Source organism: Apteryx rowi, unplaced genomic scaffold, assembly GCF_003343035.1.
Source record: "Apteryx rowi isolate R43461 unplaced genomic scaffold, aptRow1 scaffold_207, whole genome shotgun sequence".
NCBI classification, from domain to species: domain Eukaryota; kingdom Metazoa; phylum Chordata; class Aves; order Apterygiformes; family Apterygidae; genus Apteryx; species Apteryx rowi.
In genome coordinates, this window is record NW_020448386.1 from 867,471 (window position 1) to 884,052 (window position 16,582).

General features: G+C 37.3%; 1 protein-coding gene across 1 annotated transcript; it reads right to left on the minus strand.

Annotated features, from left to right (window-relative positions):
* Positions 1–127: 127 nt before the first annotated feature.
* On the minus strand, positions 128–16,448 carry ZFAND5 (zinc finger AN1-type containing 5). Its single transcript, XM_026064040.1, has 6 exons — positions 16,368–16,448; positions 12,392–12,549; positions 11,884–11,995; positions 11,362–11,459; positions 2,074–2,199; positions 128–1,795 (listed from the first exon to the last, which is right to left on the minus strand). The coding sequence occupies exons 2-6, from the start codon at positions 12,540–12,542 to the stop codon at positions 1,647–1,649; spliced, it is 636 nt and encodes a 211-aa protein (XP_025919825.1). The 5' UTR covers positions 12,543–12,549; positions 16,368–16,448; the 3' UTR covers positions 128–1,646.
* Between the last annotated feature and the right edge of the window lie 134 nt (positions 16,449–16,582).

The following is a 16,582-nucleotide window of genomic DNA, read 5'->3' on the forward strand; positions in this document are numbered from 1 at the left end:
AACAGGCAGGTTTAAGCAAAAAGACAACACCTATACAAAACTAGTACTAACTCTGTAGCCCAATCTCCACAAGGCCAACTTCAATTTATGGCAATAACTAAAACCAATGAACTATCACAAAAGGAAGTATTTCCTTCTGTACATGATTTTTATTATTTACATAATACAATATAGCATAGTTGCTGGGTAGCATGATTATGTGCAATACATAAATATGAACTATCTGTACATGTTTGTATATCTAATAACTCAGTTGAAAGAACAAAGTTAAAGCAAAAACATGATGCTTTTAATAGTGAAGTAAAAACTAGGACTGAACACTGCAATAAAAATCAGAAGTAGCGCCTTGTGTACATACATAACTATTTACAGATGAGAACAGTCATTACCACAACACTAGTCTAAACTGTACTTGTTTATATAAAAAACACAAGTTTCATACATCACAAAAAACCTTCCATTATAACACAGAAGTGATATTACCAGACAAGCATCAGTGAAGTATACTGCCTTTTCTAGAGTTGTTATTGTACAATGCTGTAGATAATGCAGCCCATGCAATACACCCAAGAACACTACAGTCCTACACCCAAGTACAATTAAAAATGATAAAGCAGCCCTCCAAGAGTGGTTCCAGCTACCACTTAAGTCTACAGCAGCCATGTTGGGTATGGTTTTCCATGCAGAATGGTGCAATTGTTACAGTTAAAACTAGGAAAAATAAAAAAGCTCCTAATATTCTTTTGAACCCAGAACACATTGAACATAAGTAGTACATGAATAATAAACTGTTCAAATACTTCTGCAACTTACTCATCAGATGCATGTGTGTCGCTTGAGCTGCTGTGGTATGTCTAAAAACATACATAGCTTTTGTTTTGTAAACCAATCTTACAATATTGTGCTATACAACATTTTTAGCTATGCAAGGAAAAGCAGACAACTCTGTGGCAGGCCAGTTCATAAGTTTCTTACAGGACATTTCCTTTGGGAACCTATTTTCATGATTCTAAAGTTAATGTAATTGGTTCCAAAACAGTTCTCTTCTCATACATGTCAGATTTTTTCACTTTTCCCATTGCAATTGTTAAGCAACTGTTTCTTAAATATGGCACCAACACTCATCTTACTGGAAGATGGACTCCTCTACATAGCTTACGTTCTGCTGGAAAACAATGGAGTGTGGAAACTAAAATCAGAATGGGATTTTAAATGATAGAAGTAGACTGCCAACCTTTCTGATGTATCCTTCTCTCAAACAGGCACATAACACTAGCCAAAGATTACACACTTCAAACACACCTCAAAAGGCAGATCTGCTGCAAACATGCAGATAGTATACACCTGTTTGGCACATGTGAACTAGAGTTTGTCCTCTGTGCATGTGTATTCCTGTGCACATTCTGATCATCCAATTATATTCTGGGGAGGGCATATACATTTTTCAAGGGCTGTATCTATCTATCTATCCAATTCTGCCTGTAACAAACACCCAAACATTCTGAAATATCATTAAGACAGACAAGACTAAAAGTAAAACTTTGGAGAACATCAAAGGAAAATGGCCATGCATCTGCTCTTTAATGTTTTCCTAGGATATATTAAAATAAAACAAAGAAAGTCAGTCTTTTCACAAGTAGGTTAGTTTATATTCTCTGGATTTTTTCAGCCACGACAACAGGATTCTCTTTCCTGATTTTTGCTGCAGCTTCTGCTTTGTAATCATATGGGCAGTTATGCTTGTCAGAATAACGGTGAAGTCCACAAAACAAGTTTCCACATCGGCAGTCAAATCCTGTACAAAGAAGAGGAAGCAACATCACTAGGAAGCTTCAGATATAAGCAAACTGTACATTAAGTGTTTAATCAATAGAGACAAAGGGGTATGTGCACCTATTCCAACAAACAGAAGAAAAAAGTAAACACTTCCAAAGTATCAGTTGTAATAAGTGGTCTAACACTGCGGATTTTGAAGCAGCAAATAAGTTCAATGGCAACAGATATTTCAAACTCAACCTGTACTAGGCAACTAATCATACAGATCTGTTCCGTATTTACAAAGTGCTCTCATACCTGTAAGGCCAACCTTCTTTCTGCACATGAAACATCTGTTCTTCTTTGGTTTGGGCAGTTCAGGAGCTCTCTCTTCATTCTGTGAAGTACTAGGTTGAGAAACTGATGGGCTTGGTTGAGTAACAACTGTTAAAATAAGCAAAGAAAATAAAAGCTGAAGTTCTTGACTTCACTAACTATTCAGTACCAACCATGTATTTATCAATGCTGAAGTTTGTCTACAGAACTATGCAGAACAGTCTATGGATATGTAAATCAGGAATAGAGATTTTTAGATACTGTACTAGCTTCCTGTTTGGTTCTACATAAGACACTCAAATTTTCCCCACTGTTTCATCAGCTAGAAAATATAAGAGACTTATCAGTCGCACCTATACAACATTAAGTGCTTACAGAGCACTCCAGAAGTTCCATGTGCATACTTAATATTAAATCATATAATCAAATTAAATTTAATCCAAAAGAACAACAATATTGTCATGGCTTAAGTTGTTGAACAGAGGGGATACCTGTAGAAAATGCAATCAACAGGAGTGTATTTTAGAAACCATTTCCAGTAACATGTTACTGTCATAATACTGGGCTACTCTGCTGCTACACTTGCAGAGTCAGATGATATAAAACCTCAGTCAACCAAAACAACAGCTAGCTTTCTTGAGCTTCAAACCCACTGATTCTGTGCTACATCCAGAACACAGCTACAAACCACACAAAATTGACATGATCTTTGTTTGAGATATTTTCCAGTAAAGAACAAAGTACAGACTTATGTTGAATATCTGTATTCTTATACTGTATTCAGCCTTAATGTTCAAGCAGGCATAGTCAAAATGACTCATTTTTCAATTGCCTTTGTCATGAACACCTTCAGTCAAATTTGAGTCACGTTTTAAGTAAAAAGTTTTTTGTATGATAAAAATTTGTCCTTTTGTGAACTTTTGTGAATCTGTTCATTTTGTTTGAAACATTTTTCCACCAAATGAAGATTTTTTTAAAAAAAATCATCCTCAAATCCTAATTGGCATAGAGGAAAGCTGAGGGAGGCATGTTTGTATACAAACTAACACATCCAAAAGATGGACTCTGCTCCTCTACAGTTTTCCTGAACACTTCCCAGCTGTGTGATGGTATAAGGTAAGAAACAAACTACAACATGCATTCCAGAATAAATTGAGAATATAAACTCAAGGGACTCAGCTGTAATCAACTTATGCACACAAGCAGGATTTCTTAGTTAAGATCCTTTTGGATCAAGTGTTAAATCCTATGAAAGCTGGATTTTTCCAGACATGAGGAACTACCAGTTATGTTGACTAGTTTTCTATCTTTACTATTTATATTAGGTTTCAAAAATTCCATTTGTATTTTCATAAAACAATCATTCTGTTTGTACTGTGTATCATAAAAAAACACACCAAACAGCACACTATTAATACTAACACCTAGAAAACCTCAAATACCCAAGCCTCATTTCAAAATTCACTGGAGAAGTTAACTATCCAGTCAGGAGTTCATAATCTAAATTATGACCTAGATCTAAAAGTAACAAACTTTCACAGCTAACAACTTTCAGTGTTTGTACCCAGAAAGTTTCATACAGTAAAACAATGGTTGCTAATATTTTTCTATACTTTACTGTAACAATAACAGTACTAATGAACCACTAAAACCCATTTACTACCTTTATTTTTGGCACATTTTATATATGTTTTCTAAAAAAAAAAAAATTTGGAAAGTTCAGAGTCAATGCTATTTTGTTAAATCTGAAGATAACAAAACTATACAAAGTCTTGGATACAAAATACTTTAAGTGTATTATAGGTTTAAAAAAAAAAAAGACAAGCATTTTAAATATTACTCCTATTAATACTTCTCAGAGTAGTTTCAGCTATTGGGTTTTTTTTTTTTCCCGCAAAAAAAATCTTTTGTCTTCACAATTAGTATTTTATTGCTCTGTAGATAGGATCCTCTGAATTTATCTTTAAATACCAAGGAAAGCAGTGTTCAGTATTTGGTTAATCTAGCTGAGAGCCTGTGATCAAATACCAGCTTAAAAAGAACTAACACTGCAAAGAGCATAAACCTGCTGGGTCACCACACACCTTGGCTGAAAGGTATTAGCTATGGCATTAAAACAAAACAAAAAAACCAACTCCCAACAAAACCCCCCAAAACTTCCAAATCCCCAAAGTATGTTAAGTTCCCTTTAGATTTGTTATAATGCTACTTTGTTTAAAAATAAAATGCTAACAATAAACCATGGCAGATGAAAAATAAGAACCAGAAGTACTTGCACACTTTGCCATTCAGTATATAGTGGCCAAGGGGAAACTTCATCTGCATCAGAACCAACTCGTAATATGAGCCCAGAGACCATGCACCTTGTTTCAATCAGATGGAAAAGACAATGGGAAAGAAGGGGGAAAACAACAGTGAACTAAATTTTGTCACTCACAACACAGCACTTAAGAAAATGAAAACAAGAAAAGGAACAAACTTAATACTTTATCATTGCTGAACATGCTCACAAAGAAACAAAAGCGGAAATGGCAGTTTTGCCCATGGCTCACCAAGACAAAGAGTCTAGCAGATCATTCTGTGCCACAAAAAAAATATTAAGAACAAATCCATCTAAGGGAAAATGGTATCTAAGGGAAAATATTACCAACTACTACAAATGTACTTCTTCCTCCATATAAACTGTGACAAAAAGTGTTCCCTGCCACAACCAGCAACATGGGAACAGGAAAGCAATGAGAGTAATCCTGAGAAATGAAAAGGGTCGTTCCATGTGAAAGCTGTTGAACAAGATCCTTTCCCCAACCAACTAAAACATGTTTCAATAAGGAAAAGCAGCAGACAACATCCAGACATGGGCAGTTAGAAGCTCCAAGACAAAGATATGTTGGCAGAGCCACCTAAAAATGAAATAAAATGTTCAATTTATTACTCTGCAATGGTTATAACTGCAGAAAGAAGGCATTCTCCCACTTTATGTCAGAATTAAATCTAATGATGAGTTTTTATTATCTTAAACCTTCATAAAGTCCCTTCTGATTAACAGGTAGAACAGGTACAAAGCTGCCTACAATGCCCTTACTAAAGCTTACAGAACAGAACAAATTTTTTTTCAAACTGTGGCTCTAATAAAATATATTTAAAATGCTGTTGTTCTGTCAAGATACAATATAAATTCAGATACTATCCGGACAACTGCTTGTCACAAAAGGCTTCCTTTAGCATAGAGGCCAAATCCAGCTGGGCAACCAGAATGCATGTCCATAATATATTGAATTCATTTTATGCCAGAAATCACATGGTGTTGATGAAATCAAAGTGCTCTAAATGACTGCCATATCATCACCATGGAATAAATCACTGGACAAAAGCTGAAACAGTGGTAGGAAAATGGTTGTTACTGTTGTCTCCAGACCTGCTTCCTCAATACCAACACCCCTGTTCAGATGAAGCAAACTCCTTACTATCAAAACTGATGTTCTGTCATCTTAATAGAGTACCTGTTGGCATGTACCCCTCTGCATCACCTTGGTCATTTCCCTTCCCAACCATTGGCTTGGAAAGCTACCAAATTACTTTTAGTTCACTTGAACTTTACCAAACCTGTTCTCCTGCTACAAGGTTGAAAAACTTAAGAGCAATGAAGATTTTCAGAACTGAGAAAATCTTTATTAACAATTTAAGACAAAAGTAATAGTTATTTGCAGGCACTGGAAGATGCAGTATTGTCAGGAGTAACAAAATAGAGGAGATTATCCTAACTCTGCCAGAATAATAAAAACTAACACAATCCTAGTATTAGACAGGTGCCTGAAAAAAAAAAAAGAAGACAAGTACAGGCACTGCATGGTAAATTTGAAGATTTACTCCATGTTAGTCTGAAGATGAGAGGAATTTTTAAGAAAGGCATGTGGGAACAGCAAGGTCACTGATAATTGGAAGTAAGCCACAAACCACAGCACGACAACTACTCCACCTGTACATAGAATGGTCCTACAAACAGGAAAAACAATGCTCTTCTTTCATCCCAAAGTATTAAGTCACAGTGACTACGTGAGACTTCTACTTAAAATTAACAACCATTGTAGTAACTGGATTTTCAAAACTGATTGTGGTATTTTCTTTATATAAACAAATTTGGCTGTTGCAAAAGATCACGCCTACTGTAGATATTCTGACTGAGATTTATACTAGAAAGGAATGATTCAGTCATTTTTCATTTGGACAAAACCTGATGAAAATAAAACAATTTTTTTTTTTAACCCTCCCCATACTTAATGAAAACAGAAAGAGCTACCAAGGTAGCACCAAGAAATGTTTAGGAGTTTCTTCTATGACCAAAGTAGTATCCAAAATAGAAACCTGTCAGTTTAACAAACCACCTGACTTCCATGGTACTAGTAAGCAGTAAGAATGCCAGGGGAGAGAAAGTCATGACAGCATTAAAAAAAAGTTTCATATTTTTACATGACACTGACTYCCCTTCCATTCCCACCACAAAAAAACTGGGAAAAATCAAAACAGTAGAGGAAAGAAGGTAACTCAAAAAGGGAACCCAAAAGACATCAGAAAGACATTAGATCACACTTCTGCAATACCAGAGCAGAAAGTTATACTACAGGTTGTACAATCCTTATTATATTGCATATTAACACAAATTGACTTGTATATAAAATTTAAGTCACTGAAAAGAGGATGGACAGTATTTATTATGTAAGTCAAGCTTCTTGAAGATAAGTATTTTACTCTTCAGCAACTACCATTGCTATGCTGATCTAGATGCCCAGGAAAGGCTGAAGAATAAATTGCATCATTTTTAATTTCATGTCAAAGAAAGGAGATAAAGCTACTTTGCAAAGCGTAACTAATCTCCCACCTGCCCAACTCTTAATAGGCATATTGGATATCTTTACTGTTATATCGATACAATGTAAAGATACCTCTGTTATAAATATCACACTGAAATATAGTTTAATTTGGTCACCATAAAGACTCGATTTCTGTTGTATACCTCTCTGTTAAAAAAGATATAATAGCATCCTATCAGCAACAAACACAGCACCAGCAGTTGCACCCTGTCTCTTTCCAAGGTGGACAACTTCAAGGCTTAGAAAAGATTACTGGTTCCATTTCAGAATTGTTTGAAACAGGGATTTCTACTCAAGCTTCAGTGAACATGGGAAACTTGAAGAGAACTATTTTGAACACGAGACAAAATTCTTACGTCAGATGGCATTACAGACAGCCACAAAGGCACTGTTTATAGATAGTAATGTGATTAAATACTACAGCCATGTTTAAAGACAAATCAGAAATAACAAGGCAGTTATTAAAACAGCAAGAACCAAGTAATACCATCTATTTACCACCCTGAACATGCAATATCTAAAGCTGGCTGTCTATTCAGCATATCAAACAGAACATGATCTGCAACATACACTGTACACATCACAGCTATCGGTTTTGATCTACAACATGAATGAGGGCAACCCATAACAAAGTCTCAACCTGCATGCAGGACAGCTGTGTTGTTCAACATTAATATAACTCTAATCACATTGGCTTCATACCTAGACAAAAGACAAGTGAGCTAACCATCATAATCTCTGTCTCATGAAGCTCATTAAATGTCAGCTTTCAGGAACAGAAAGGGTAACCTACAAAATGGATGGAGTAAGACTGTAAGTTAACAATACTTGGGGATGATTTTTATTAAGTATTTTACAAATAGAGACCTTAATCATGTCAAGTTCTGGTTCACTTTCTTTATAGGCAGTGCTTTTCCACAACTGTGGCTTCATAGAGCAATATGATAACTCATCATACTACCCCCTAAAACAGTGCTTTTACTGGGTTAAGCAAACCAAGACTCTGATATGCATGCTGATACTAATTAAGTCTGGAAACACTGACAGACCTGACAGGAGACTCATCATTCAGAAAGGTAGTGACCTACAAAGAAGCAAAAAAATGCTAAAAACATGCTATGCTTTAATACAATATGATTACTTAAACACACTTGTTGTCAAAACAGTTTATTTTTAGTGCTTAATGTTTAACTCTGTTCTCTTTCTTGTATAGATCCTTTATTTCCACTTAAAAGCCACTAAAACAAAACAGGTTTATTGAGGAAGGCCTCCAACTACGCCTCTCCAGCTTGGTAAAGGTATTACTCTGATGTAATAACACAAGGAAAGGAAAGAAGTTAGATAAATTTTGCATTTAATTCCTATAACTCAGTGTAGAAAAAAACCATAACTATGCACCGTATTTCTAGAATGGGAAGATTTCAGAATTTGGTATATTCTGACTTTGGTCAAGACTATATTAGAATTCAGTCCATAACAGAAAGTTTAGAAGCATATCAAAAGCCTGTGAAAAGTATGATATAACCAGTACCTAACTATGAACTGGAGTTTGGACATAAAAGTCTTTAGATTTCACTGACTTTTGTGAGCAGCTCATCAGATAAGCAATTGGACTGAGCACAAGCCACAATTCCATTATAAAAGCACAACAAGTAAGAAAGTTGACCTACTAAATTACAAGTTACAACTAAATATAACTTGTTTAGACATATGAATTACAACAACAGGGCCAGTTAAGTCTGTCATGGCCCTCTTCCTTCAAATACTAAAATGAAAAATTGCCTTAGGACCTGACTTGTTTTGAATGAGGATCCAAGGTACAACCTCAATCTGGAGAAAACAAATGAATAAAAACAAGCTTCTTGCTTCATTTTTCCTCTCAATTTCAGCACCTTCTAGAATCAGATGCTTAAGTTCCAACATCAAAAAAGTATACTTTAACTCCACAGATGGAAAAAAAAAAACCCACAAAACAAAATACCCAACAATAACAAGAAAACACACAAGCAATCATCCAGACAAATCTGTTTACAATGTTCTGGCTTGCATGGGAAATATCTGAAGTTTCATTTGCCAGTGAAAAGCTGGCAGAAGAGAATAAGCTTTCATACTGGTGAAGACATTAAAAGGAGACAGACCTACTTTGCCTGAAGGCTACACTGTTTGTCCATGATCTTCCCACCTGATAGACAGTTACAAAATTAAGTTGCTAGTGTCAGACTGTCATGAAGTCTTTTTGGAGAATCACATTTCATAGAAAGAATTAGTTTTGTTAGGAGATAAAATGAATTTTCTACTTTTCACTTATTTCAGCTCCTCCTCAAGAGGACAGACCAACAGACATTGGATGCTGCTTGAAAAAGGAAGAGAAAAAAAAATGCAACTAGCAAGGACACAACAGGGATTTATAAAAATAAAGAGTTTAGGCCAGCTTCTCTTGACTTCAAGACACTTACGGATCAGTGTACCAGAGAACACAAAAAACACTTGGTACTTTTTAGATGCCCAATAAATCCTTTGTAATCTAAGAATAGTAGCTAATCTATGCTGTCTAAAAGCTGCCCCAAATCCAAAGAACACTTAAAAAGAAATCTGCACTTTCAGAAGAACCGAAGGTGGTTTCAACAATTTATGGGTATGTACCGAGCAAAACTTTTTTCTCCAAACATGTTTACATTCCAGAAGTTTTTTCTGAACATGTTTATGTTTTATGGTAGTCTTTCCAGGGATCTCTGCACACAAGCTTTAACTGAGCTTTTACTGGTTTCAACTTTGAGTTTCCAGCTCTAAGATTATTTACAACTATAAATATATTGAGTTGCTTTTAGAGTTCTCCCTTCCCCCACTCAATAAAGAGCGTTGTGTGACTATCATGTAGTTGCTCGGTTAACAAAAAAGGATATTAGGTCAGCAGAAGCAGAAGATTGCCATTTTACATCCAGCAAAAATAACAATCCCCTATTAGCAGTTTTAGTAAGACATAAACTGCCTATTACTTGATCACTGCTACCACTTAATGTATTTCTCTTTCCTGCTTGTCACCTTTTCAGGTAGGCATTCATAACAAGACAATATGGGTTTATAAATATTGTATCAAAGTATAAATTATTTCTCAGTTACACACAATAAGCATCTTCAGATGACATTAGTTACAAGAAACTGAAACATGTAAAAATCTTCTCTCAGTCTGTACATAACCAAAAAAGAACATAGTAAAAGCAATTGTATTTTAGTTCATGTCACATAATCTTAAATTAGCATGAGTTATTTCAAATAGATAAATCCTATGTATAAACCCTGAACAATAAAACATCAGCTGTTACAACAGTCTTTTTACTGGTAAAGATACATCTAGATAAGAAACATTTTTATACAATGCTGAGTGGTACCTTCTACAATTTCCAACTTACTGATTTTCAAAATTGAAAACGAAAAAAGTATGTATCTTTGGATATAGTGAACAGATTTCCTACCAGGCATCAGTTTTCAATGTTTTGAAGCAAAAGAGACTGAAACAGTCTTCTTGTTTGAAGACTGTTTCAGAACTGTTAAAACATGTGGGTACCTATATATATGAAACTGGTAAGTTAATATATCCATTGTACCTATGCATATGAAACTAGTATGTTAACATATCCATTTGAATAAACTGCTGCATAAGAAAATACAAATGCAGTCATTCACTACTTGTAGGTAAGAAAGCATTCCCTTCATGCTTCCCTCCAAGAAATACTTTACACTTCAAAGTTTAAATACTACAGCTACAACCTTCCTGTACAAGAATAAAACTTAAACTGAACATTCTCACTGCATTAAAGCAATTAAATCCATTAAGTATTCTACATCTGCAGAACAACGCTTTGGTTATATCTACTGATTACCCAATCAGCCTAAAGGACCTTTAGCAGTCTTTGTTAGTATTTTAAACCAAGCGTTCCCTTCCACCACACTCATATCCTTCTGTAAAATGGAATTTATTAAGAACTTTCTTCTCTAAATGTAGCAAGCCATTTTGACTGTCATGAGTCAGCAGGAACTGTACTGCTAGATTTTACACAGAAATCTCAACACTTTCACTTTGAGACTGAACATCTTGCCCAAATGCAATTATAAACTGTCTTGCTTGTAAAAATTAAAGTTTTGGAGACAAAAGTGCCTTCACAGGCATCAAATTGTCTACTAAAATTGAACTGAATCTGGAATTGAATTGTATCTGAAAACTGTATTCTGGCACTAGTCATTTTTCTTGACCTCAAGGGTACCAGTACTCAAAAAGCATCCATAATAATCTTAACAGTTCCTCAAGACCATCACTACAAAGGGAGATGCCTACTTAAAAGAAAGTAAACTGTTGATTTCTGTTAAGTCACCAGTTGTACCCAGTGTTACTCTGCAAACATACCTGGCTCAGTCTCTGTTTTCGGTGTTACTTTTTCCTCTCTCGAAATGCTCATTTCTGTCATTTGCTGTGTTACAGGCAAAGCGGCAACAGGCACATTTCTGTTTAAGTACAGTGAAACAGGTAACTTACATTAGAGTTCATAATAAAAACTTAAATTGTCCAAGTCCATCTATCTCAATAGACAACCTGTTCAATTATTACTGATACACGTCCCTGATCTTGACTTCTGCTTATTCTAAAGTGTATTTTTCACTCTTATTTCAGCTTCCCTAGAAAAAAATACTCAATCTGTAGAGCGTATTTCTCCAGATGCAAACCAGAAACATCCTTGTAAATGCATTAGTCCAACACCAAACATTGTAATCAGTTCTTATCTATAAAGATTCATAAAGCACTGTTAGGTGCACTGTCCCTTTTTTCCCTCTGCAGAAACTCACTGTATTAGGTCAATATTACTGCAGGTCTTTAATTTGTTGCACAGTCTCAGCTCATTCAAACCTCAAAATAATACTTTCATCTTACCTTGACTTTTCAGATGTGCTGCCAGCAGCACCTTCACAGTTGTTTAAGCTAGTGTCTGCTCTTTGTACAGATGCAGAGTCTGAGGTAGGGCTGTTTGAACCACTGGTTGTTCCTATGTAACAGGAATTGGAAAAGTTAATTATAAGCAAACTGTAGATTAAAAGTTAATCAAATACTCTTGCATACAGTAATGAACTGTTTCCCTCCATTCTTCATTCTACTGCATTTTACTTGTTACTTAAAGACAGACTAGATTGTTAATGACCAAATATAGGAATTGTATAAGAACACACTGATAGTGGAGGAGATGTAGAAATGCAAATTAAGGCTTAACACCAAGCTGGCCAGAATTTATTACATAAAAATGCATTTTTATTTTTACTGTGCTTTAAAGTAGTATTCTCTAATATTTGTAGTCTTAGTACACAGATTTCAGAAGTTCTCCTGAAATATGTTTTTGACTCCTCTCTTTTTCATCATATTTTCAGAAAAAGATCTAAGTCCTTACCCATCGGGCTGATTCTGCCACTATTCTGCTGTCGCTGAAGATGCTCTTTGTAGCAAACAGAACACATCCCATTTGTCCTAGGATTTCCATAAAATCCACATCCTGTACTACAGAGCATGGGCCCTGGGGTCTGGTTTGTCTCCTGAGCCATCTCGATGCTGTAAATAAAACCAAGAACTGCATTAGGAGCTGGCATGTAACCAAAATCAATTACAGAGTTACAGAACTAAAGTATGTCTGCTTACGCTGCCCCCCAAAAGTGATATCAGCTTTTTTGAGAGCGCTATATTGATGTTAATACACCATTCAATACTGCAATTGTATTGATGAGTAATATCTTTATGAACCTAAGAGAGGAAAAAGTGTTACTGTAGTAATACCAAAAAGTAACATACTTGTTGGATGCTGCACTGTGTGTGCAGGTTATGACCAAGTTCAATTTAAAAGCCAACAAAAGCTTTATTACTACCTCTGAGCACTTATAGAGTAGGAAAAAAAACACAGCTAGATGTGCAGAATAAGCAAGATCAAGTTTGTATCTACTAAACAATTCTGGCAATTAACATAGCTTATTTTTTTCAAACTCCAACAGAATTCCACTTTTTCCAGTGATGCTTCATTTTGATGCTAATTCCATTAATTATTAGCAGTTCCTACTTTCAAAATACATTTGTTAAACAGAACAATAAAGATCACTGAAGTATGGGGAAGAGTCAATTTTAATCTGTATTCCTATCTTCAGAAGTAGTTTCCAAAACAAGGCCCTCAACTCTGCTTGAATTGCGTATGAAACTTGATACTGAATATTAACTGGCAACAACATGTGTACAACAGGCCTTCAGAGTCAAAGAGCATTTCTGAAATAAGTTCAGACCTGATCTTACTCTTCCAAGAAAAATAAAACAAACAACTTCAGACTGTTAAACACATTCATTTACACAGCCTACGCATTTCCAAAAAACCAGTCAAATCCTTTGTTTTAAAAAAGTTATAGCAAGTCTCCCAAAGGCAGACAATGCTAACCCTGTCTCTTATCAACTGCAAAATGCAGGAATAAAAATATTTCACCTTCACTGGTGGTTAACCTCTGCAAAGCAAGGTTAGTAGAAAAACTGATATAGCAACCAAATTCTTGATTCCCAAGGGCAATAAAACTGGAACACAGTAATCAAGTGATCTACTACAAATTGAGGACATGTAAGAATATTGCACTTGTCCTCCCAAAACTTAGATTCAGTAGAAGCACTATGCAAGTCTCTTGAAAACATTTTGGTGAAATCTCTAGATTACTGTCTTTCTCTTTAGGTGCAGCCACAAAGGATATTTGACTACTGAGGCTCATGAGAACTCTAATATACCAAAAGCAAATTAATTCTAGTGTATGCAGGAACACTCTTCATAACTAAAAAATACCAAATTGCAAGTTGTAAATACATCTCAATAGTATGACAACTGCAACTGATAAAAACTAAATTTCTGGGATCAAAGTAAATCAGTAGCAGGAGAAAATAAACTAGTAAAATTAATCTGCTTGTCTGCTGATGGTCATGGGACTCCAACTATTTATACCTTTGTTTCAGGATGAAAAGGAAATTTACTTCTTCTGACAGACCTCTCAACAAATTGCAGCTTAACAGCCATTGACACCAGTCAAGGCAGCCAGCAGAAACGGTAACTACATAAATCTAAATCTAAAACATCTTCTTATCCATATTACAGCTTTATGTTTCTATAATAGAAATAAAAGATTGTACTTCTGCCACCTTATTATGTAAGTTAACTCAGAATGCTATCAAATATACTGTCACCATCAATCTCAATTGACTTGCTTCACTTTCAAATTACTAGGCTGTAAACATGTTTCTTCACTTACTAAATCTAGCTTTAGGTGTTAATGCTGGTATTAACATATTACAAACAAGAGTCTTCATGGCTCCTTTGTCAGCACATTCTTTCACTACTTGAAATACATGCCCCTAATTGAAAGGTCAAGCTGTTGTTATCCAATGCTTACGAAATTGTGCTTTATCACGATCTTGAAGAAGGTCCAAGTATCACCTATGTTTCTTCTAAAAGCCTTTATCACCAACTAGAAAACAGTAATACACTTTCCAGTACTGAATCTAATAACAAGGACACTAAATTAAGCTGTTTAATCTTTTGGATGAACAATAGTGAAAGTGAGGTTTTCATAAAAGGGAGATTACAGGCTTCTCCAGTTCTTCATTTTAGGAACTCTTCTCCTTAAAACATCAGCAACTAGCTAGAACCTACTTACAAATGCAGCTCCTTAGAAAACTAGCTTCTAATACCATCACATGCGTGTCTTCTTTCCCTAACATTTCTCAGAAACTTGGGTCACATGGGTGAGTGCATTAGCTTCCGCCTGTCACAAGGCTGCAATGTGACAAGCTGAGCTAGAGGCTCAGACACAAAACCTCGTCAACAGGGGCCTCTGAAATCAGCTTCTATTTATATCTCCGAAGGCTGCCAACTCCTACACAACCCACAGAACTGAAGCAGCCGAGCATACACCCACTGTTAGAGGAAAATATAAAATCCGATTAACACGGCTACAGCTTCCTTTCTAGGGGGAGAGGGAGTGCAGATACTTAAATTCAATCAAGAAAATGCAGCATCATGAGCTAGTCATCTCAAACAGCCATCTTCATCTCTAACTCACAGCAAGAATAGAAAACAACTGGGTGTGATCAGAGGCCTAAGAAATGATTACCGTTTCACAGGCTTGCAAATACACTCCCAACCTTTTTGGGTGGGTGGTTACAACCAAACTATTTGCCTTTCCAGAATATAACGATCTCTTCTACCTCCAGAAGGAGAAAGTCAACCTCAGGGATATTCCTGTTTAACCCTGTTTAATAGCAAGAAGCTATCTTATTCAGTGTGTTAACTCAAACGGTAATTTATGCCACTTAACTTCATAGTTACTGGTATACTTACCCAGAGAAACTAGAAGGGGAATATAAATACTTAACTATTATCATATTTATCTAAGGCTCATAACTAAGGCAGTTTTTTCTGTTCCAAATTACAACTAAGCTGAGGGATAGCAAATTTTAACGACAGATATCAAAACTATTTCAACGATCAATAAAAATATGCTCCTACTTGGACACCAAGTACACTTACAATAAAGTACTGCTGAAACACTTATGCCTGTTAATTTCAGGTTTTAATATGGAGTAAAAATCCAAAGCGTACTTAAATGGATAATAAAACCTAGGAACTGCGTCAATGGTAGGTCTGAATTGGCTAGCTGACCTAAATACTTATTTATCTCAACATCCTCCTCTAGAAAAGCCCTCCCCTCCCCCCCTAAAAAAAAAAAGAGAGAGACAGATCCAGCAAGGTTGTCTCAGTCATACGCCTCTATAACAGTGTTCTAGGTGAAGTGATGAAATGAGATGTGGTAAAATGAAACAAAAATGGAGAACACGGATCAAACCCGGGCATTTCCCAGTGACGATCAGGTCCAGCTCAGTGAGTCAGACAAAAGGGAAGGCACTGCCAAGCGCTCAAAGCGTGGTACGTTTTAACTGCTGCCTTTTTTTTTTTTTTTTCTTTTTCCCCTCCCCGCCGAGGACACCGGAGCACAAAGCGCCGGCGGCTGCCGGGCGAAGGAGCCACACCGGCAGGCGGGAGCGGCCGCCGGGCCCAGGCCCCTCGCAAACCCCTGAGTCATGGCCGGCACCGGCCGCCGCGCCGCCCCCCCCCCCGCCCCCGGCAGGCCTCATTGTCTCGCTCCCTTTGTCTGCCCCGCCGAGGGGGCCGCGGCGCCAGCGCGGACCGCGGCCTGCCCCGGCACCCGCCCCGCCACCCCTCGCCTCGCCGACGGCAGCGGAAGCGCCGCGGGGGGGCCCGAGCGCCCCCTCCCCGCCCCGGGCCCCCGGCGCCGCCTCGCTAACGGCCCCCGAGAGCGCATCCCGCATCCCCGCCACCCTCCGCGCCCGCGTACCTGCTCCGGGGGGGGCGGGGAAGGGGCGAGAAACCCCGCGGCGGGTGTCGGGGGAGGCGCCGCGGGGCGCTCCGGGCTGCTCCCGCGAGGGCGAAGGGAAGAGGGTCTCGGCGCGGAGCTGGCGGCGCCGCCGGCGCCGCTTCCCTCCTTTGTTCCCGCAGCAGTAACAGCAGCGGCAGCAGCAGCGCGGAGCGAGACGCGCGGCGCGCAGGGGG